This window comes from Rhinolophus sinicus, chromosome 2, assembly GCF_057876585.1.
Source record: "Rhinolophus sinicus isolate RSI-liver-muscle chromosome 2, RSI-T2T, whole genome shotgun sequence".
Classification (NCBI taxonomy): domain Eukaryota; kingdom Metazoa; phylum Chordata; class Mammalia; order Chiroptera; family Rhinolophidae; genus Rhinolophus; species Rhinolophus sinicus.
The window spans coordinates 164,874,608-164,898,351 of NC_142502.1; the positions used below are offsets into that span (position 1 = coordinate 164,874,608).

Consider the following 23,744-nt stretch of genomic DNA (forward strand, 5'->3'; position numbering starts at 1 on the left):
TGAGTGGGTTTATGAGATATGAAAAGTTGGATTAAGTTCACTGTTATCAGAATGGAGGGTGATTTTTGAATATTTCAGAGAGAAATTTTGATAGGAAAATCACCCTTGCTCTTATATATTTTTTGAAGACAGTTATTAATCACATCTCAGAAATTGCTGTTTTCTTTTCATGAGCACTTTATTTTAAAATAGATAGGAGAGTTTGAATTATTTTAAAATAGATAGGACAGTATGAATTGGCTATGTCAATTTTTTTGTGTAGAGTTGAGGCTTTTTATTGCAGGAAAATGGCAGTGCACTTGGATATTGTTTCTCAATTTCTAAAATAGGCTAGAAGATGGAGGGAAGGTTCAACAATGTAGCTGATGCTGAATGTCTTACAACTGGATATTAAGATAGAAATTTACTGCCTTTAAGTTACAGACATACTCATGACTGAATAGGGCTTATGACTGCAGCTCTTTACTTAATAGAGTAGTATGGTAATTCATACTTGGTTGTAAAAGTTTTAATCTTTTTTGTTTGAAAAGCAGTAAATCTTTGTAGACACTTGGAAAACACAAATAAAATAAAAAGGAATATACATGAAAAAATGTTCAACATCACTAATCATCAGAGAAATGCAAATCAAAACCACAATGAGATATCACCTCACCCCAGTCAGAATGGCTATCATCAACAAGACAAATAGTAACAAGTGTTGGAGAGGCTGTGGAGAAAAAGGAACCCTCATACACTGTTGGTGGGAATGCAGACTGGTGCAGCCGGTATGGAAGGCAGTGTGGAGGTTCCTCAAAAAGTTACGAATAGAATTGCCATATGACCCAGCAATCCCTCTCCTGGGTATCGACCCAAAAAATCTGAAAACATTTATACATAAAAACACGTGTGCTCTAATGTTCATTGCAGCTTTGTTTACGGTGGCCAAGACATGGAAACAACCAAAATGGCCTTTGATAGATGAATGGATAAAGAAGTTGTGGTATATATACACTGTGGAATACTATTCGGCAGTAAGAAAAGATGAAATAGGACCATTTGTGACAACATGGATGGATCTTGAGAGTATAATGCTAAGTGAAATAATTCAGACAGAAAGAGCAGAGAACCATATGATTTCACTGATATGTGGTATATAAACCAAAAACAACAAAAGAACAAGACAAATAAATGAGAAACAAAAACTCATAGATACAGACAATAGTTTAGTGGTTGCCAGAGGGTAAGGGGGGTGGGGGGTGGGAGATGAGGGTAAGGGGGATCAAATATATGGTGATGGAAGGAGAACTGACTCTGGGTGGTGAACACAATGGGATTTATAGATCATATAATACAGAATTGTACACCTGAAATCTATGTAATTTTATTAACAATTGTCACCCCAATAAAAAAAAGGAAAGTAAAACTCATAACAACTAGTGATAACCACTGCTAACATTTTAGTATACATCTTTTAGTTTATATCCTTTTCTAAATGCATAATTTCATTTTTCCTAAATTGGGATCTTACTGTAATTTACTTTCTCATTTCATATTGTATTTCCCTATGTGATTAAATAATTTCTGCAACATGATTTTTTAAGTACTAACCGTATTTTGCCGTGTATAATGCACACCCACGTTTTTGGCCCAAACTTTCAGGGAAAAAATCTTTTGTTTTAATTCAAATTTTTATTTGTTTACCTTTAGGTACTTGTTTTTTTGTATTATAAAGGAATTTTAGCATTTATTTTTTAACATATTATGGGACAAGAAATTTTATGTAACAAATAATTACACAACATAAAAACAGAGACAAGGCACAAGAAATTTTATATACCAGTAACATTTACGATATTTACCCATCCTAGAAGGCCAAGAACTCTTTGTTGTTACAAGTTCGTCATAAGTTCAACAAAACCGATTATCGTATTCCAGGGTATTTTGCATATGGATATCGTTATTGATTTCTAGAGTTACATTTTTAACTCATAAGCATAAATAAAAATTAAAAACATTTATATAGATACCGAATTTGTACTACCCATGTATAATGCACATCCTTATTTTTCCCTTAAATTTCCCTTAAATTTGGGCAAAGAAGTGCGCATTACACACAGCAAAATATGGTAAGCTGATCCTCCTTTTGGATATGGGGTTATTTCTTGTGAATAATGCTGGCTGAGTATCTTTGTAGATAAATCTTGACCTTTAAGATAAAGTCTTAAAATTTAGATTTCTGGGTCGAATGGCGTGTACATTTTCAAAACTGAAGCCACACATCAACACATCCATTTCAAAAAGTTGTATCCATTTATTCTGTTTCCCATTAGGATTAGGTTTGTGCTTGTTTACAAATATTTTTGTTTACAAGTGTGTGTTATTTTAAAATAAATAGCAACACTTAGGTAAAAATAGGGATCTTACTGTTTTGTTTGCATTTCTTTGATTACACTTGATGTTGAAAATTTAATATAACTGAATGTGAATTCTTTCTATTAACTACATTTTTGTATTCTTTGACCATCTCAGTGTTTCTCTTATATTTTGTAAAAGCTCTTTTGCATACAAGAAATTCTTTTCATGTTTGCTTTTTAATTTTGTGGGTTTTTTGGGAGGGGAATAGTATGTTTAAAAACATTTAAAATGGTTCCATGTGAGAGTTTTTCTTAAATAAATTGGCAAAATTTCAATTTATTAACTTAGTGTTAGTCTCTTCTGAATCTTTAGGTATGCTACTGGAGTTTTTGTTTTTTTTTAATAAAAAAATTTTAAAAACTATTTTAAATTCTTTGTGAGATTATCGATTGTTTATTCCTGTCTCTTTTTAATACCTCAGGACGGGCATCTGCTTCATTGTCCAGTAGTGTGGTAGGAGCTCCAAGCTTAGCAGCCGGGTTCAAATTGCCACACCACCAAACATCAGTTTCCTTAACTAAAAAAAAAACCTACTTTAGAAGTTTAAGATTAAAGGATAATGTCGTAAAAGCACTTGGCATGTGTTGAGTATACAAAGAAAGTTATCATCTCTTCTCTTCAGGGTAAAGGAGAATTTGAAGGGGCTGGGATTGGTTTTCTTTTGGGGAGTGAAGCGGTGGAGGAGGGCAAGCAGCTAGAGGACCATACTTAGACAAAGAACGAGCTTTTTTTCCTTTGATGTTATCAGTTAAGATATTGAGCACCTACCTTATAAAAGGGCTTTTCAGTTGCTTGTAATGAATACCTACTGTAGAAAAGTGTGAAACAGACCTCTGTTCTAAGCTTTCATGTAGATGGAGATCAGATAGACCTTAGGCATATTTGTGTGTAAAGTTGATCATTAAGTTTATAATTTCAGAAGTAGAAATTACTGCGTGCTAGTGGTGTCGAGGAAGACTTCATGGAAGAGGAACTTGAAGAACGGGAGGGGATCTTAGAGAGCAGAGTGTAGGATATCCCACATGTTTGAAGATAAAAAAGATAGGCAGTGTGTTGGTAAGCTTTTTACGAAGTAGTTTAAGCATTTGTCCCTCCTTTCTAAGAATTTTTCTAAAAGAGATGCTTTAAAAAGTATTTAAAAGCTATTAGGTAGAAGCAATTTAAAGATCAAATGGCATTAGAGTATTTTTTTAAAAATTAAAGTTTATTGGGGTGACGATTGTTAGTAAAGTTACATAGGTTACAGGTGTACAATTCTGTAATACATCGTCTATATATCACATTGTGTATTCACCACCCAAAGTCAATTCTCCTTCCGTCACTATATATCTGATCCCTTTTACAAAACCTCATCTAGAGCATATTTAATAAAAAAAAGAAATATGGGCTGTTTTTCTGTAACCAAGTACAGCAAAGAAATGATTTAAATAACTGGATAATTCCTGAAAAAACTGAATAGCGCCAAATGTGACTTGTTAAAAACTGTGGAGATGTGTTACCCCCTCCCCCCTGTTTTTGAGCTTGTGTATTTATCTACAAGAAACCCTGACATGTGCTCTAAAACTGCCAAACTAGAGAAGGGGTTACAGGAGAGTATAGGGAGAACCTTTGAATTTCTTATGCCTTTTGTTTTTTTTTCAACTTAGTCACATTTTATCTAGCTGGAAGGATGTTTATTTGTCTGTTTTTGGAATTATTTCCCTTCTTTTTACAGCTGCTCTCTTAGTAGGAATTTTGCCAGTATTGAGCCAAGTTTAGGATTTGAGTGTGTACTTTTCTTTTTTTAATCTGCTGCTTTAATGAGTCATCTGAGGTAGAGTTGTGGCAAAATGTAACTTAGTGTCTTATTTCCAGGGTCTTGGCAGATAATCTGTTTGAGATTTGTCATGAAAAGCCTTTTCTAAACTTAAGTTTTGGGTCCTTGTGTGTATTTTTTTTTAAATGACTTCTTTCCTGTTTTCACACATTTCAATAGCTCTTCAATGGGTTTAATATGTTTTAATTTACTATACAGTTAATTTTTGGGCCAAAAAGGGAGTCAAGAAAACCTACTCTGGTTTTGATGGATTCCTGATCCCTGTGTTACAAAACTTTGTAGTGGAAATTTAGTGCGTTGTCACTTTAAGCGCTTGTAAGAAAAGAGAATACCTCTTATAACAAATAAGGAATAATTTAGTGTTATTTGTTGCATCTCCAAAGAAGGATGTTGAAGAACTAGCCAGCTCTTGCATGCATTGCTTTCCATTTTTACTGTAACCTCCTGACTTTGGGCTTATACTTAGTTTCTTACAGTTGCCTTATATCTGATTTCCCTGTTTTTAGACTCTCATTACACTTCTTACTCACTCATCACTTTCAGGTTATCTGCAACACAGCTTTGATCCTATCACTCCTCTGTTTCAAAATTTTCCATGGCTTCTCTCTTCATGACAATGCCCAGCACTCTTAGCCTAAATTTTTCAGGTTAGCCTTAATCTTCTAGCCTTAATCTCAGATGGATGTAGCCTTCTCCAGGATGTCTTCATCAATAACCCTCATTTAAATAATCTAACACAGCACTTTCTTTATACTGACCTTTTATGCTTGTTTGTGTTAGAACCTTGAGAGTTAGAACTATTATTAGCAAATTGTACTTCTCTAGTATCTAGAATAGTGTCTTGTTCTCTAATTACTGGCTTGAAGTAGGTAGGGTGGGGAACCTTTCTCACTTATTCATGATACGAGTTGGCGTACCAAGCATTGTGTTAAGGCGTACCAAGCTTTGTGTCAACGAATATGAAACAGTGTGTTGCACATTTATTTACATATATGCATATGTGCAATGCATATCTTACCAAAGATGGGCAAATACAATTTTATTCCATCTTATATTTTACAAGTCTGCAGCTTAAAACTTGACCTTCAAGAAAGATTATGAAGAAAAAAAATTGTTTCCCAAATGTTGGGGGATTGATTGTATAAATGATACGCCGACTGTATAAATAAGTTTTGACAAGGAAATTTTTGGGAGAAGTAAAGGGAAAAATAGCCAGATGCCAAGATTTGTTACAAAGATGAGAAATATACTCTTTTTTGTTAACAACTTGTCTTTTTGGTAACTTTTAGTTTTCTGCAAATCTTGAACACATAGGAATTCAGCTTTGAATTTATTCAACAAACGTGCTCATTTGGCATAGCTGGGAGATGGTGGATTTGACAATTACAAAGACCTGGCTGTGCATCCTTATTTGATTACTTACGAAATGTATGTCCCTGTGAGTTGCTTAATCTGAGCCTCACTGTCCTCCTTTATACAAACAAGAAAATGCATTGCTACTCCTCGAAGTGATTTTGAGGATTAAAGAGATAGTATGTGGTTATTAGCACAGAGTAGGCACTCTAAGTAACACAACTAAATAAGTGTTTTTTCTTCTATAGTGAAAGGTACAACAGCTGAAATGATTTCATATAGTAAATTATTTCCAGGAATCAGAAAGTTGCTAATAGTGTCTTCACCTCTTTTCCCAGATATCCACTTCTTTCAGTTCTCTGCTCAAATGTCTTGTAGAAAACCTTGCTCGACTGACCAGTCTTTTATAAAATGGCAGCCCCTGCTTCCAACCCCGCTGTTAACCTACTTTATTTTTTCTCTGTAGCACTTAACACCAGCTGATGTCATATATTTGTTTCCTATTTCCTCGCCGTTGGGATGTAATAAACTCCTAAGGGCAGGATTGTTTTGTTTGTTTCCTACTGAATTTGCAGTTCTTAGAACCATGTTGTAGGTGTTCAGTGAATATTTATTGAAGAATAAAGGCTTATTCACCTCTACTTGTAGTCCTTTCATCCCTTGGATCAAAATTACCTTGGTGGTTATTAATGGGATGTTTGTTACAGATGTCGCTTACTGGACCCCACACACCTGATCAGCTCTGTCAGCTCTGGAGGTGAGGGCCAAGAATATGTACTGTAAACAAGCCGCTCAGGTGGTTCACACTGTGTGATGGTGGGGCTGTGGCTAAATAGTGACTGTGTAACTCAGGTGTAGACCCATGTATAATTAAATTACAGATGAATTGACCATTCTGTAGCAAATAGATTTCCCCCCGGTTGATCTATCAAGGAAGAGTTATGTAGATCTGTACTTTTTGATTATTTTGGTTTTTCTAGTTTTTGTTTAAAAATCCAGTTTAATCCAGAGCTTTAAGGATCTAGAAATCTCAAATACTAAATGTTTGTCAGTCCACTTCTCCCAAACAAAATCAAACCCTTTTAAACCCACACATAATCTGTACTTGTCAGTTTTTACTCATAAGAATAGATGAGCTGATATCAGGGATTTATTTTAAGTGATAAGCATCATTCAAAAATATGGACTGATTTGAGTCTCCCTTTATGGCTTCAAACTTTAAAAATGACAGAAAAATATAAGAGATGCCCAAGTATCCATTTTATACATCTAATACATACTATTTACCATATTTATTAGAATCTTTTCTAAAGAGAAATAATGTTACTGTACAGTTGAAGGGTTCTCCCAACAGCTTTCTCTTCTTATCTTCCCTCCCTCCATAGATATACACCTGTCTTGAAGTGGTATAAATATTTCCTGATTTATAAGTAGTCATATCTATATTTTTTTCATAAAAATATTTAGTATCATGCTGTATGAAAATTGGTAGAAGAGGGTAAAGGGGGTCAACTATATGGTGATGGAAGGAAAACTGACTCTGGGTGGTGAGCACACAATGTGATGTATAGATGATGTATTATCGAACTGTACACTTGAAACTTGTATAATTTTACTAACCATTGTCACCCCAATAAACTTAATTAAAAATACATTTTTTAAGTAAGTGGCTTAAACTATGTATTTTTGGCTTGTTTTTTTTTTCCATCGGACATCGGTTTTGAAGTTTATCCATGTGTGTGCATACTTAGATATTATTCATTAATTTTGGTTCTCTATTTCTGGGTTTATCCATGGATATTTACATTCCAAATTTTTTTTTGCAGTTACAAACAATACTTCAGTGAATAAGGAGCCTTGGCTCTTTTCTTCCTGTGCGCATGTGTAAGAATTCCTCGAGCATGGAAACAAATTACCTAAAAATTGAAAAAGTTTCAGTACTGTGTACTCTTAATTCTTTAAACGTTTGGACTACAGAACAAAAGTATATCCCCACCACCACCACCAAAAAAAAAAAGTACTTTACGAGCAGATGCAAGACCCTTGGTGTGACTTGGGTGAGATTTTCTGCAAGACTTCCCTTTAGAAGAGAAGAGAGGGGTGGCTGGTTGGTTCAGTGGTTAGAGTGCAGTGCTCATAAGACCAAGGTCACCAGTTCGATTCCCACATGGGCCAGTGAGCTGTGCTCTCCACAACTAGATTGAAAACAAAAACAACCAAAAAACAAAACTCTATGACTTGACTTGAGCTGAGCTGCACCCCCCACAACTAGAAAGACAATGAGTTGACATGGAGCTGTTGGGTCCTGGAAAAAACACTGTTCCCCAATATTCTCCAATAAATTAAAAAAATAACCTTTTTGTGGACTCTTAAGTTGCAGAGCCTAATAGAATTTTTCTGAATTTCTATCTTGTTGCTTAGAGTCTTCTGAGCCATTATTCATTTCAGCATCTCTTAACTAGCCAACAAAATGGACTTCATAAACTCCAACCTCATTTAAATATCTAAATTACTTCAGTTGAAAATGTTTTATCTCCAAGTACACTTATATTCAAGTGTATGCTTTAAGATAACTGGTTAATATTTGATGATAAGCTTTGGGAAAATACTTTGAGTGTATACATTTGTAATCTATTTTACATTTTTCTTCATCCATTTAGATTACTGCATAAAGGCATTTTTATGACTCAGTTCCTTAAATGGGAATAGCAAAAAGTCTATTAAAACATCAGTGCTGGTTACTATGGAAACAGTAGATTCAAGTGGAAAATAATATGTAAATCTTATAGGAAAACAACTCTGTTTAGCTTCTGATTTGATAGCAACGAAGGAAGGAGATGAACTACATTATATACTCTTAAAAAGCATTTATAAAGCTTGGTGATGTAGGATGGTCCTGTTGGCCAAAGTGGCAAAGCTACTGGGGGAAGGTGTCTGAAGGGATTCAGAACAGGCCTCCCCAAGATGTGCCACTTTGCTCTGTGGATTATTTTGAGCCGAAGCTGAAGGCATTCGAGACCCTTTAGGTTCAGGAGAAACTCTGCCCCTTCTTAACTATGTAGAAGAATCTACGTTGGAGTCCTTGCCCATGCGTAATGAGTTATTACCAGAGATAGCATTTTATAACCTGTCTGTAGGGCAGGACAAACTTCTAATTCCTGAACTTGTGTTCTTTTTATCCTGCCAATGACCGTCCTCCGCTCTGAAGCCCCAGGGCATCATTCCTTGCCTCAGGATGCCATGTATACCTCACTTACCTTTCTGTCTCTGAACCTCAGGCACATTATAAATGAACATATAATTAAATTAGTTATTTTCTCTTGTTAATCTCTCATGGTGATTTAATTATTAGACCACAAGAAAGAACCTAGAAGGGTAGAGTAAAATGTCTTCCTTCCCCACATATGTGATATCTGATGTTGTTAGTATCCTCTTCAGGAGTCTTTTAAGTTTTTAGTTTTGCATTGCACTGTGGTTTATACGAGATAAGTTTAGCTTTATGAGTTCTTTTTTTTCTTCCTTTTGTTTTTTCTCTTTTTAACCTTTATAAGTTCTTAATAACATTTTATAGTAGCAAATAGTTAAGACTTTTTTTTGTGCTACATGATTAGCTAATAACTCTTCTTCTTCAAAAAAATATTTTATTGAAGTCCAAGTTGGTATGTTTGCTAATATTCTCATTCCAGGCTGCATCTGTCGGCATGGGGAGGGAAGCCCAGCACTGCTATAAAACTCGCCCAGGTGACTGATGACGCCAGACCAGTAATTTTCAACCCTCACTATATATCATGTCAACATATTAAAACATTTTTTTACATTTACAGTTTTAAAGTAGTGATGTGTATGTACACTGCCTGTTTTCAGAATCCTCAGCAGCTAGAAGGCATTGGTTTGTTGTATCCGAGTATTAGCAGTCTCCTAGGAAGAGTGGAGGGTTACAATTTAGCTTGAAAACTTTTTCTGTGAAAACTAACATCCTAGAAACTACATGAAATAAAAAAATATTTACATGTGAAACACCTGTAAAATATTGTGATCCTTGGTACTCGATTATTTTCTGAGGACCAGCAGTGTTGATATTTTGGAGTTAGAAATGTGCAGTTTCAGGCACTGTCTTGAATTTACTGAATCAGAATACGCATTGTAACAAGATCCTCAGATCATTCATACGCATGTTAAAAAAAGTTTGAGAAGCACTGCTGTGGAGAAAATGACACTAAATAAGAAGGCCTGGCCAGTTCAACAGTGGTCTGTCTAGTCATGTGTTTTCCTTATCTTTAAAATGAGTGAGTTTTGCTGCATAATGTCCAAAACCCCTGTAAATGGTATATTAGATTTAATTTTAAGTACAATAAGTCCTCATTTAATGTTGATAGGTTCTTGGAACTGCAGTGAAATGACGCAGTGAAACCACGTTCACCATAGGCTAATTGATATAAACAAGAGTTAAGTTCCTACAGCATATTTCTGGTCACAAAAACATCACATTTCTAAAGAAAGACCCCAAACACTTCTAATATTAAACATTGAAATAGATGTGAGCTATATATACATTTAAAAAAGTAACAAAAACAAGATTATTATTTTCCAACCTGCTCATTCCGGTTCCGGGTCGATGGTACCTGGAACCTATCCTGGCAACTCAGGGCACAAGGCGTGAACCAACCCTGGACAGAATGCCTTTCCATCGCAGGGCACACTCACAAACAACCAAACTCAAGTCAGACTGGGACAGTGTAGGCGCGCCAGTTCACCTAACATTCACATCTTTGGGACGTATGAGGAGACCCGAATACCCAGAGAAAGCCCATGCAGACATGGGAGAACAGGCAAACTCCACATAGTGGCCCCGATCTGGAATGGATATATATTTTTCCTCATCAACATTATAATGAAACGCTGTTAAATGAAACAATATTGATCAAGGCCCTACTGTACCAGAACTTGAATGCCCTCATGTCTTGACACATGTATGTCGTCTAGGGAGCGTATGCATCTTTAATTGATGCTTAATCTTAAAACACTTGGGGAATAAAAAAAAAAAATCCCTCCCCAATATAATAGGCTGTCTCGAGTACTTTAAGAAAAAAGTATTAGTAACTTTATAATACCTTTTTATTTTTTAAGCAAAATACTTTGACATGGTGAAGTACATACTGGATTCATAGGAAATCATTCACAAAGGAGTAAATTCGTTACTAATGGAGACACTCAAAATTATGTTCTGCAGGTCCTGAATTCAGGTTAAGTGAAAATATTTTAAATTGAATTTGAATAGTGTCAGAATTGATGGACAGCCCCAGTTTTTCATCACATTGGAATGTAACCTTCATGGACAATTATCCCTCAAGGGGACAATAGTGATTAGAATATATTTTTCTTTCTGGAAAATGATTAATAATTTGGTTGTATTGCTTTATCCTCTCATTTAACAAACGAAAGTGTCAAGAGGAGTAGGTTGGATTTGATTTTTTCAAAATCCGCCTTACTGAAATAATTTACATAAAATCCACTGATTTTTGAGTACAGTTTGATGAATTTTGACAAAGGCATAATTTTGTAACCACCACCACCACCACCACAAAAACATTTCCATCATCTCACAAAGATCCCTTGTACGCGTTTATAGTTGTCTTAGTTTGGGCTGCTACAACACATTACCACAGACTGGATTGCTTAAACAGACATTGATTTCTCAGTTATGGAGACTGGGAAGTCCAAGACCAAGGTGCCAGCAGATTTGGTGTCTGGTGAGAGCCCTCTTCCTGTTTTGCAGATGACTCTTCTTGCTGTGTCCCCATGTGGTGGAGAGAGAATCTCTCTCACGTCTCTTACTATGGTCATATAGTAACTATATTTACGTGAGGTTCCACCTTCATGGCCTAATCATCCCCCAGAGGCACCTCCAATACCATCACCTTGGAGATTAGGGCTTCAACATGCAAATTTGGGGGACACGTACATAACACTAGTCAGTTCTCTTTATCTTCAGCTCCTGGCAATCACTGATCTGCTTTCTGTTACTGTAGATTTGCTTTTTTTTAGGATCGAATCACAGTACAATATTTTCCGTGAGGCTTCTTTCACTTAGTATAATGCTTTTTAGACTGTGTATTTCAGTAATTTATTACTTTTCATTGCCATGTAATAATCCATTATGTGGATTTAACACAGTGTATTCATTTTCCAATAAATGAACATTTAGGTTTCCACTTTATGGCCATTATGAATAAAGCTGCTGTGAACATTTGTGTTCAGGTCTTTTGTTGTCATATATTTAATTTCTCTTTTGTACCTAGGAGTGTGATTGCTGATTGTATGATAAGTGTATGTTTAACTTGTATATAGGATATTGCCCAAAAGTTTTTCAAAGTGGTTATGTAATTTTATACTTTTACCAAAAATACTGTATGTTCCAGTTGTTCCCCACAAACTCTTTCGTCAGTCTTACAAATTTTAGCTATTCTGGTGAGTATGTAGTGGTATCTCCTTGTGGTACTATGGTAATTTACATTTCCCTAACATCTGATGGTGTTAAGTATATTATCATGTGCTTATTGATCATTCCTGTATCTTCTTTGAAGTATCTGTTAAAATCCTTTGCCCATTTTAAAATGGAATTGTTCTTATTGAGTTGCAGGAGTTCTTTATATATTCTGAATACTGTGTTTTGATTAATGATTTTTATGTCTGTCATGAGGGATGTTGGTCAGTAGTTTTGTTTTCTTGTAATCTTTGTCTGGTTTTGATATTAGGATAATAATACTGGCTTCACAAAATGAATTGGGAAATGTTCCCTTTTTTTTTTTCTGTAAGAGTCTGTAGAATTGGTATAATTTCTCCCCCCCCTTTTTTCTGCCTCCCCTCCCCCCACACTGGTTCAAGCCATTGTTTCTCAGTCTAGTTGTGTATTATAAGCCTTGCGCTCCCCCGACTGAGGCAGTTGGTCACCAGTCCTTGGTCAGCTGCCCACAGCAGCTCACAGCAGCTCTCACACTGGCCTGCCGGCCACTCACCCTGGCCACCGGCCGCTCCTGGCAGCATACAGCAGCCAGCGGCAACACTCGGCAGCCCACGCTGACCTCTGGTTGCTCATGGCAGCCCAGCTCCAGAGAGAGCCGTTGTTCACAATCTTAGCTGTAGAGGGCGCAGCTCACTGGCCCATGTGGGAATCGAACCGGTGACCTTGGTGCCAGGAGCACAGCGATCCAACCACCTGAGCCACCAGGCCGTCCCAGAATTGGTATAATTTCTTCCTTAAATATTTGGTGGAATTCACCAGTGACTCCATCTGGGCCCAAAGTTTTCTTTGTAAGGTGTTTAATGGATTTGATTTTTAAACCTGAAAAAGGTATAAAACGGAAACCTTTTCAGTTTTCTTTTAGTTGGCCAACTGATTACATAATGAGTTTCTTAGGGTAGCCTCTTTATTAGCCTCATTACTAAAAAACTTCCTGTTATGGAAAATTTCAAATATGTGCTGAAGTAAAGAGAACAACATAAGGAACCAGGTAGACACATCTCCCAGAGTCAATGATTGTCAATATAATGGCCATTTTCTTTTATCTATTCTCCCATAGCCAGCCTCCTACTTGATTATTTTGAAGCAGATAGCGGATTTTATAAATGTTTTATGTCTTTAAAATATTAAAGATTTTAAAAAACATAGCATGGTACCATTATCACACTAGAAAAATAAGTTCTTGATATCAAATATTCAGAGTTCATATTTCCCTGATTGTTTCAAAATTTGTATAGTTGATTTGCTTAAACAGGGAGTACACAGTGCATTTGGTTGATGTGCCTCTTAGCATGTTTCCCCAAAAGTAAGACCGGGTCTTACATTAAGTTGTGCGCCAAAAGACGCATTAGGGCTTATGTTCCAGGGCTGTCATCCTGAAAAATCATGCTAGGGCTTGTTTTCCAGTTAGGTTTTATTTTAGGGGAAACACGGTACATCTCTTTTCTATAGGTTGTCTTTTTTTCCTCTTTGCTTTTGCAATGTATTTGTTCAGGTTTGTTTGTCCAGTGGAATTTCCCGTGTTCTGGAGTTTTCTGACTCCATCTCTGTGGTGGTGGAGAACGTGTCTCCTATGTTTGCTTCCCTGATGTTGGATCTAGAGGCTTGATCAGGTTAACGTTTTAAAAATGTCTTCCCCAGAAATACATCATTAGTGGTGTCCTGTGCTTCCTGATACATCACCTCAGGAGCCACAAAACGTCTGATTGTTTCTTTGTAATGTTAAGATTGATTGGGGCTTAGGGGTTTGATCTATCCTGTATATCCATCCCATCAGCTTTTCACTCAGTAGTCTTACTAATCATTGTACAGTGCTGCCTTTTTGAAGTCCTGATTTTTAGGAAGTGAAGACCACCTGGATTCTATTTATGCAGGACCTTAGATGCTACTTAACTGATTCCTGGGTAAACAGTTGTAAGTCAGATCGTTAGTTCTTATAAGTGTGTTATTTCTAATTGGGATTTTGTTTTAGGAAATCATTCTATATCATACTTGATCTTGAAAATAAATAAAAATTGGACAAATATTTTACAGACACTTTTAAGAACATAAACTAGATGTCCCATATAAACATATTGTTATTTATTAATGGTTATATACTTAATACCAATACAACCTTTTAAGGATTTTTCTTTCTTTTATTATCAGTTTCAGATGTACAAAACAACATAATGATTAGACATTTATACCCCTCACAAAGTGATAACCCCAACAAGTCTACTACGCATCTGACACTGTACATAGAGGAATATTTTTTCATGGACTAGGTTGGCTGAATTAATTGAGCCTTCTTAGAGCTTCTAAGGCTCTTCTAAGAGCAAAATAAAGCGGCAAGTCAGGATATTCCCTTTCCCTGGTAGAATTTGCTTTAGCAAGCACCAGAGGTCTACCGTATTTCCCTGAAAACAAGACCTAACCGGAAAATAAGCCATAACATTATTTTTATGGATGCTCATAATATAAGCCCTACCACTAAAATAAGCCCCAGTTAAGATTATCAGCCAGATGGACGCATTTAGTACGTCTGTTGCAACACACGATGGACGTATTGAATTATAAAGTAATATATAATTAAATATAAGTGCATATTATTGATATTAATACTTCAAATAAATGATAATATAAGTTATAATTAAGTACTTGTAAATACCCAAGCGGACGCCTTTGGATGAGAAGTTAACGCCTATGTAAACAGATGAATTTGAGACTTACTGCTGAATGACCAATCGGAATACAGATACAGCACACGAATAATGTGCGCACTTGATAATGAATGGATGTGGTTGTGTCTAATATGAATCTTCATAATTCAATACTTCGTGTGTTGTAACGGATGTACTTAATGCACTCGTGTGAAATAAAGAAATGTTTTCTGTATTTTGGTGCCTGCAATTTTTCGTTGCTTTTGTGTGGACCATCATTCTTATGTGTCATCATTTTTGTTGCCACTCCTGTCTTGTAAGTCTTCAGTTAACACTTGATTTAATGGTAGATTTAAAGGGAATACTATTTTGACCCCCAGACAAGATGAGTGCAAAAAGAGCTATTCCGTTGACTACAAGAAAGGAATGGTGGAGGACTCCCGGGGCAAGAATCTTACGGCTTTCTGCAAAAAGAAGAAGTTGGATCTCTGAATGGTCCGAAAATGGCCAGCAGAGTAAGATAACCTCAGTCAACAGGTGGAGGGAAATGCTAAGAAGCGCAAATGTGGATCAGGTCGGCAACAATTATTTCCTGAGCCAGAAGACATCATCTGTGAATGGATTGCTGACAGGAGAGCAAAGTCTTTGGTCGTGTGCAGGGCTGATATTCAAGCATTTGCCCTTGCAATGGTACCACAGTTAGAAATATCCCCAGAAGAAGTCAAAGCATCACGACTCTGGTGAGATGGCTTCCTTCAGTGATATGAACTGTCTCTAAGATCGACAGCACTGTTCAAGCTGGAAGATACTGAAGTTATTAAACGTGCACTTGCATTCAAGTCCTTTGTTGATGGCATCGACTTTTCTAAATACCAACTCTCCAACGTGATTGCTACGGATGAAACTGCAGTGTTTATGGACCAACGATCTCAAACGACAGTTGATCGGAGGGGTACCTCGTCAATCTGCATTCTCTCCACTGGTTACGAAAGTGCACGTATTACCTGCATTTTGGCAATTCTGGATGGAAAGAAAGCCCCATCTCTAATCATCACTAAGGGCAAGAAAGATAAGGTTGAACGTGTTTCAGGCATTTACATTCTTGAAACTGAAAAAGCCTGGTGCACACAGCAGTTATAAGGAAGTGGGTTGATTTAATGCTGCCACTTGTTTTGCGAGGTGGCCAAAGAAGTCTGCTAGTCTGGGATTCAGCCAGCACTCACCGCGCTAAAGACATGAAGAACTTCCTTGCAGAGAGTAGAAGATCAAATAATGATTCCTGCATGAATGACTGCCTAGTTCCAGATTCTTGATAGTGCAATAAACAAGCAATTCAAGGACCATTTGTGCATGGAAATCAATGACTGCATTGAAAATACAATGGAGAGAAATCAGCGTGGAAACTTTGTGAAGCCTAGCCTGCAAGAGGTCGTGACTTGGGTGAAGAATTCATGGGATAAAATCACTGACAGCTGTGTTGCCAATGCACTACGAGCAGGCTCCATGGACAAGAAGTGCTCATTTAAGGAGAGCTCTATTGCTGGACATGAGAGATTGGGGCCAATGGTTCTACAGGAAATGGAGTCGCAAGACATTCAAGCCGGAATTCGGGGTTTGGAGACTTATGACGATGTTCCAGAAGAAGATGACATGACTGTATTTGAATAAATGTAGATTTTTGTACATGAATAAATGAGTAAATGTAGATTGTTGTACATGAAAAAATAAGATATCCCGTGAAAATAAGCCCTAATACGTCTTATGGAGCAAAAAAATATGAGACCCAGTCTTATTTTGGGGGAAATATGGTATATTATTTTAAAGACCTTATAATTATATCCTAAGTTATTGTCTGGTTCATATTTTCCTTGTTGATGGTCTAAAACTGAATAACAAATGCTAGAGAAGAGTTTTTCTTCAGTGACTCCTTTTCCACTTTTAAAGTGCTTTGTTGCTGAACTAGTTTGAAATTGTAACAATTAGGTCAAGTTTGCTCTGAAATTATGCATTGCTCTTTCTTTATTGGTTTTACTAATGCATTCACTTTCTGAAAAATTTTGTGTTATTGACAGTGATCTCAAATAGTAATTTCTTCTCAACTTTCAGGTAACATTACTGGAAACTTCAGTGCATTTGTAGTGGCATTTAATACTTCTCACTGAATTTCAGTGCCAGTAAATTCTCTTCCTAATCCTCAAGTGATCTTTAGAGCTAAAGAGTGTGACTAAAGAACTGAATTTTAAAATTTAGTTTACTTATATTTAGAAAAGCTAAAGTAGTTTTTTCAGTGTGGATGCAAATATGAATGGAAAATGAATTTTGAGATTTGATTCAGTTTTTGGAAAACTTTATGTTTGAAACAATTTGTATATGTGAGTCTACGTTTTCAATTGTAAATTTTATGAAATCTAAGTGATCAGTGTTTTTTGATAAATATTTAGTGTCTGAATTGAAATGTTCTATAAGTATAAAATACAGTGGCTTTTAAAGACACTACGAAGAATGTAAATATAAATGTCTTAATTTAAAAATATTATGAGTTGAAGTGACAATATGTTGGATATATTGGGTTAATAAAATAATAAAATTATTTTGTTATTTATCTGGATTCACCTAGTGATACATTAAATTGGAATTTAATTGTTGCTCCTTTCCTGGAAACTTTACTTTTTTGTCCATTCAAATAGCATACCTAGCTATATCTGTATACCTTTGAAGGAGGCAGTAATACTATCCAATTTAATTAAATACTGATTGCTTTTATGTTCAAAGATTCTCTTGTGAAATTGCTTGCTCTTTAGATTGTATTTTTCACTGTTTGCAGCACATTGTGAATTAGTGTTGATTTTGCTGTGTACAGTCAAATGTGCCTTGTGATGTGGAGGTAAAGGCTTTGCAAATCAAATAAGCTAGACTTTTTTATCTGTGAAGAGATTAAAAATTTGTTAATGTAGGTATGTAATCTTTGCTCTGAGAATAGTGGTAATCTGGATAAGGTATTGTCGTATTTTTGACTAATGTACCACCTACTGTTCAGTGGACCTGTGTCTCCCGGGAGAGGAGGGACTCCCATTGCATTGAACACAGTGGGTACTGTATGTTTCTTAGATTGGAAACTGACACTTAGTAGACAGGCTCAAGGGGAGAGTCTCTTTAAAATGTTGATAAATACTAAAAATGTGGGAGACGAGAAGTCCCCCAGGAATAACGTTGCTACATGGGATCAAGAAAGGAAAAAAGCCAGACAAGCTACATAGCCTCTGAAACTATTAGATTTTTTTCTTTTTTTAAAGAATAGAAACTTCAGCTTTAAAAATTTGTCTTGGCTGTTACATGTTCTATAGTTATTTCTTCATCAAACAGTAAAGTTCTGCAAATGTTATCTGGTGTACTGGGTGAACAAAGGAAGCATTTATGTAGCCGTTTTGGGAGCTATGTAATTTTGAAATGGTGGCTGTTGTGTTTGGTTAAAAAGAGCCCCAGATGCACATGAAACTAAGTTGTAACTCTGCGCCTCACAGACCATTCTTGTGTCTTCCACTGAAACATTAGTCATTTATCCTGTGCTTTGCTTTAAAATGGGAAGCTGTACTATTGGGTTACTCTTAATAATTAGGGACTCGTTAGCTTTATCAGAAGTGTCATTTTTGGAGACTTCTTAGGACCTTAACTTAGCCCTTTAAGTTTCAGAATGAAGAATAATGTTGACATTTTATATGTGTTCTAATCTTTGTAACTTGGAGTAATTTCTAAGTGATGCCTACAAGGGAAATTGGAATATGAATTGTTAGGTGAAATTGATCCTCCTCCCCCACCTCCAACTAGTTTTTGTGTGCATATAGCAGCAAAAGTTGTTGTAGAATAATGTAGTTCTCAGGAACAGCTACTGTTCACATTTAGCTCTTAAAGACTTAACTGAAATAGAGGCCATACTTAGTGTTGCTGCTTATCTGTATATAGAGTGGGAAATCCTACCAGTGTTCTTGATCCTGTTATAGAGGGAATGAGAAATCTAACCTGTACTTGAACATCACTTGTAACAATTTTCAAGTGATCATAAGGCGGGTGGAGAGGTGGTGTGGGAAGCTATTTGAAATTTTGCTTTAGTTGTGAGCCTTTAGGATAAGTTTGTAATGCAGGAATTAAAATACGTTTCTTTTTTTAATTCTAGATGAGAATTACGAAGATGATGACCTTGTAAACTCTGATGAGGTTATGAAGAAACCATGTCCAGTACAGATTGTTCTTGCTCATGAAGATGACCATAACTTTGAGCTTGATGAAGAAGCTTTGGAACAGATATTGCTACAGGAGCACATTCGTGACCTTAACATTGTAGTGGTATCCGTGGCAGGAGCTTTTCGTAAAGGGAAATCGTTTCTGCTGGACTTCATGCTTAGATATATGTATAACAAGGTGAATAGTGTCTTTTAAATTGAACCCAGTTAGAAACACCAAACTACCAACCAACTAATCTTGTTTAAAAGAATAGACAAAAACCAGTAAGAGCTCTATCTTTAATTTTATAAAAATATAGTTCTTGATAGTTCTCAGTTAAGACAGTAATGTATTTGTTTGAGCTCTTGATTCTTCTTCATTTCCATAATTCCTTTTTGCATATAGTACTTGTCGGTGCCTGTGATTGAGCATCTGTGTTCCAGGCATTGTAGCTCTCATCCAAGATGTCTGAGTGTTCTCTAAAGTCTCTGAAGTACGGTTCGTCTCTCCTTTTCTGTTATTTCCTCACACCTTCCCCTTTACAATAGGTGAAGTAAACTGATAGAGACTTTCGTAAAATTACACCTGTGCTCCTCGATTAAGTCACCTTCCGTGACTCTTACTTTCGGAGATAAAGTCCAGTCCTTATAGTGGCTTCCTCGGCCTTCCATGTTCTCTTTGCCTCATTTCTTGTCTTTGTTTGTCAGTTATACTATAGTTTTTGTAATTCCTCAAGTGTGTCATGTTATTTCTCAAATGTTGCTGTACCTTGGCTTATCTTTACACAGGAGGTCTTCCCTGATGTCTAAGACTATGTTATAGCTTCCCTGCTCTCATGGTACCGCTCGTGTTTCATTGATACTACTTTTTTTTTTTTTGATGCCCCTTTAGTTGCTTATTTTTTCTGACTAGTTTAACCTCTGTGAGGAGTAGGCCTTATCTTGATTACCATCTCTCCTGCACCTATCACAATAGTTGGCCTGTAGTAAACACTTATTTTCTATTTTGGCCAATGAATGTTCCTCTCGCTACACATTTTCACTTTTTAATGGTAGCAGACAATTGTTAGGCCCCTCCCCTTCTCTGACTGACTATTTTTCCCTGAAAAAAGAAGCACTTTTTTTTTTTTTCACTTGAATCTGAATGTTTTTCTCACAGTTCGAAAGTTGTGCTGAAGGAATGGGAGTTTGATAGGGACCAAGAAGGAGCTGGAAATTTGGAATGGAGCACTTAGTGGGAAGGGCTTTCCAGGGGGCGTTTGACTTTCAGAAGCCACGTGAAGATGCTAGAAATAACACTTTGACAGAATTATGTGATTGTCTAAACATCTGTCAGAGTGTTCACCTCTGTGAGTTCTATGTAAACCTGTAACTGCGTATGCATCTGTCTTGAGTTAAGTAGTAAGGCAAACATTCCCAGTTGGTTTTCTAGGAATCTTTTCAAAAAAATTATTTTCACAGGGATCTTTTCAGGCATGTTTAATTATGCTTGTATATCAAGAATGCAGTTCATATTAAGGAACACTATTGTACATATATAGGAACTTGAGAAAGATAATAGTATTTTAAAGTTTTTCCATTTAGGCTTGATTTTTTTCACCCAGAGTTTTACATCTGAAGTAGAGAAATGTATAAATAGTGGCAAATTCTTTTAAAAGAATATTGTACCTTTAAAGATGATAAAGAATTCCTGCATTTTGAGGTTCTAACTCCTTAAGTTAGTTTGTGTATATTGTATCTATCTGTTCTGAGCTGTTCACTGCAAATGTATTTGATTCCAAGTAGGTTACAGACAGTAGAATGTTAGAAGAGGAAGAAAGCTTAGATCACGTCTAGTAGTGACAGATAAGTTCCACCTCAGGTGCCATTTCTGATTCCATCTGCGATCAATTAGTAGTGGCTGTTCAGAGGGGGAGTGGCAGCCCACACATGTGTCACATATTTGCAGTTTCTGAGCTAACAGAGTTCCCTCGCTCCTGGGGGAGACACTGAAGCCACAGAATGGTTATGAGGGCCTGCGTGAGGTTACACACCTAGTTAGAGGCCTATACGTGTAAGTTGAAATACCTTCATTACTTTTCATTCATAAGGTTTCCATATAGAATTCTGGATATAAGTAGTATTGTTTTCTTAATTGAAAATTGTATAAAACAGTGTCTGATTTTTGGGATAACATGCCTCTACTAATTTAGTGGTGAGTCATGCTTTTCCTAGGAAATAAAAGGAGAAATAACAATGGGATAGTCTGGGATTTATTTCATTAACCTATATATCTGCAAAGGTGGAATGCTAGCTGAAGAAGATAGGAGATGATATAATATGTGGTCTTTTGTGACAGGCTTCTTTCACTTAGCGTATTTTAAAGGGTCATATATATTGTAGCATTATCAGTACCTCATTCCTTTTTAGGACAATAACATTCCAGATTTTATTTGTTCATTAGTTAATGGACATTTGGGTTGTTTCACTTTTCAGCTTATGAATAATGCTATAATTATATTAATATAATTTATAATATATTCACTAATTGTATATAATAATACATGAGTATAAATATATATAATAATACATGATATATATATAATAATTATAATAATTGTATGAAGTAAGGGTCTAGCTTCATTCTTTTGTACGTGCCTATCCAGATGTCCCAGACCATTTGTTGGGAAGACTATTCTTTCCCCATTGAATGGTCTTGGCACCCTTGTTGAAAATTAGCTGGTCATAGATGTATGCATTTACTTCTCGACTCGTAGTTCTGTTTCAGTGATCTATATGTCTGTTCTTAAGCTAGTACCAGACTGTCTTGATTACTGTTGCTTTGTTGCTAGTTTTCAAATCAGGAAGAAAGAGTCCTCTTATTTCAAGATTGTCTATTCTAGATTCTTGCAATTTCATATGAATTTTAGATTTGGCTTGTCAGTTTCTACGGGAGGTTAACTGGGATTTTGTTGGTGATTGGGTTGAATCTGAAAGGTCATTTGAGGAGTATTGCCATCTTAATGTGAAATACTCCCATCCAGGAACATGGGGTTTTCCCCCATTTACTTATATCTTTTAATTTCTCTCAAATGTTTTGTAGTTTGCATAATGTTTTACACTTTTGTTAAATTTATTTTTTTGATGATATTATAAACAAAGTTTTCTTAATTTCATTTTCAGATTGTTCATTGGAAATTTGCAGAAATACAATTGATTTCTGTATATTGATCTTGTGTCCTGCAGCCTTGTTCAACTCATTTATTAGTTCCAATAGCTTTTTAATGGATTATTTAGAGTTTTCTATATACAGAATCATGTCATCTGCAAATGGTGATAGTTTTACTTCTTTTCCAGTCTGAGTACCTTTTCTCTCTTTTTCTTGGCTAGTTGCCTTGGTGTCTCCAGTACACAGTGTTGAGTGATAAGAGCAGACATTCTTTTTCCTGATTTTTAGGGGAGAAAGCATCAAGTTTTTCACCGCTATGTATGATGTTAGTTGTAGGAGTTTTGGTAGATATTTTAAAATCAAATTCAGGAAGCCAGGAAGTTCTTCTCTATTTCTAGTCTGCTGGGAGGTTTTTGTTTGTTTGTTTGTTTGTTTTTAAATTGTGAATTGATGTTGGATTTTGTCAAATTGTTTTTTGCCTCTTTTGATATGATCATGTGACTTTTCTTTAGCCTATTGATGTGATGTTTATGTTATTTATGTTTATGATGTGATGATTATGTTATTCATATTTTTAAAAACTATTGATTGTCAGCCTTGCATCCTGGAATAAATCCCACTTAGTTGTGGTGTATAAGTCTTTTTATACATTGCTGATTTTAATTTGCTAATATTTTGTTGAATATTTTTGCACCTGTGTTCATGAGAAGTTGGTCTGTAGTTTTTCTTACTTGTGACATCTTTAGCTGATTTTGTTATTCAGATAATACCATAGAGTGAGTTAGGAAGTCCTGCTTCTACTTCCTGGAAGAGCTTATAGAGAAATGGTGTTATTTCTTCCTTAAGTGTTCGGTAGATTTCACTGGTGAAACTCTGGGCTTGATTCAGTCTTTTTTAGAAGGTTATTAATTATTGATTAAATTTCTTAAGTAGATATAGACCTGTTTAGATGATCTATTTTTTTTGTGTTTGTGTTTGCTAGTTTGTGTCTTTCAAAGAATTGGTCCAGTCCAACTAAGTTATCAAAATTGTGGGCATAGAGTTGTTCTTAATATTTCTTTACTATCTTTTTGGTGTCCATGGAATTGGTAGTTTTGTCTCCTCTTTGATTTCCAATATTATTAATTTATCTTTTCTCTCTCAAATTAGTTTCATTGATCTTTTCAGAGTACCAGCTTTTGGTTTCATTGATTTTTTTTTCCCCTTTCTGATGTCCTGTTTTCTTCTTTTCAGTTTTATTTGTTTCTGCTCTAGTTCTTCTTGCTTTAAGTTAGTTATATTGCTGTTCATTTCTAGTTTGCTAAGGTGGAAATTTAGATGACTGGTTTTAGATCTTTCTTCTTTCCTATTGTGTGCACCCAATGCTATTCTCCTCTAAGCACTGTTTTTATTGCATTTCACCGATTTTCATAAGTTGTATTTTTGTTTTATTCAAAATACTTAAAAATTTCTATTGAGACTATTCTTTGACCCATGTGCCTTTATTTAAACCTTTTTTTGTGGACAACAAATTGTTGGGTCTTTTTTTTTTTAAATCTATGTGACAGTTTCTGTCTTTTAATTGGTTTATTTAGATCATGCACATCTAAAGCGATTATTGATATAGTTGGATTAATATCTCCCACATTTGCAACTATTTTATTTGTCGTAC

General features: G+C 35.7%; 1 protein-coding gene across 5 annotated transcripts in view; it reads left to right on the plus strand.

Annotated features, from left to right (window-relative positions):
- ATL2 (atlastin GTPase 2) overlaps window positions 1–23,744 on the plus strand; it is an 85,074-nt gene that overhangs the window by 37,373 nt on the left and 23,957 nt on the right. For all 5 annotated transcript variants that reach the window (XM_074331904.2, XM_088796213.1, XM_019742232.3 and 2 more), the window contains exon 2: window positions 18,900–19,144. In XM_074331904.2, coding sequence (XP_074188005.1) covers window positions 18,900–19,144 — 245 coding nt within the window. The remainder of the gene's footprint in view (window positions 1–18,899; window positions 19,145–23,744) is intronic.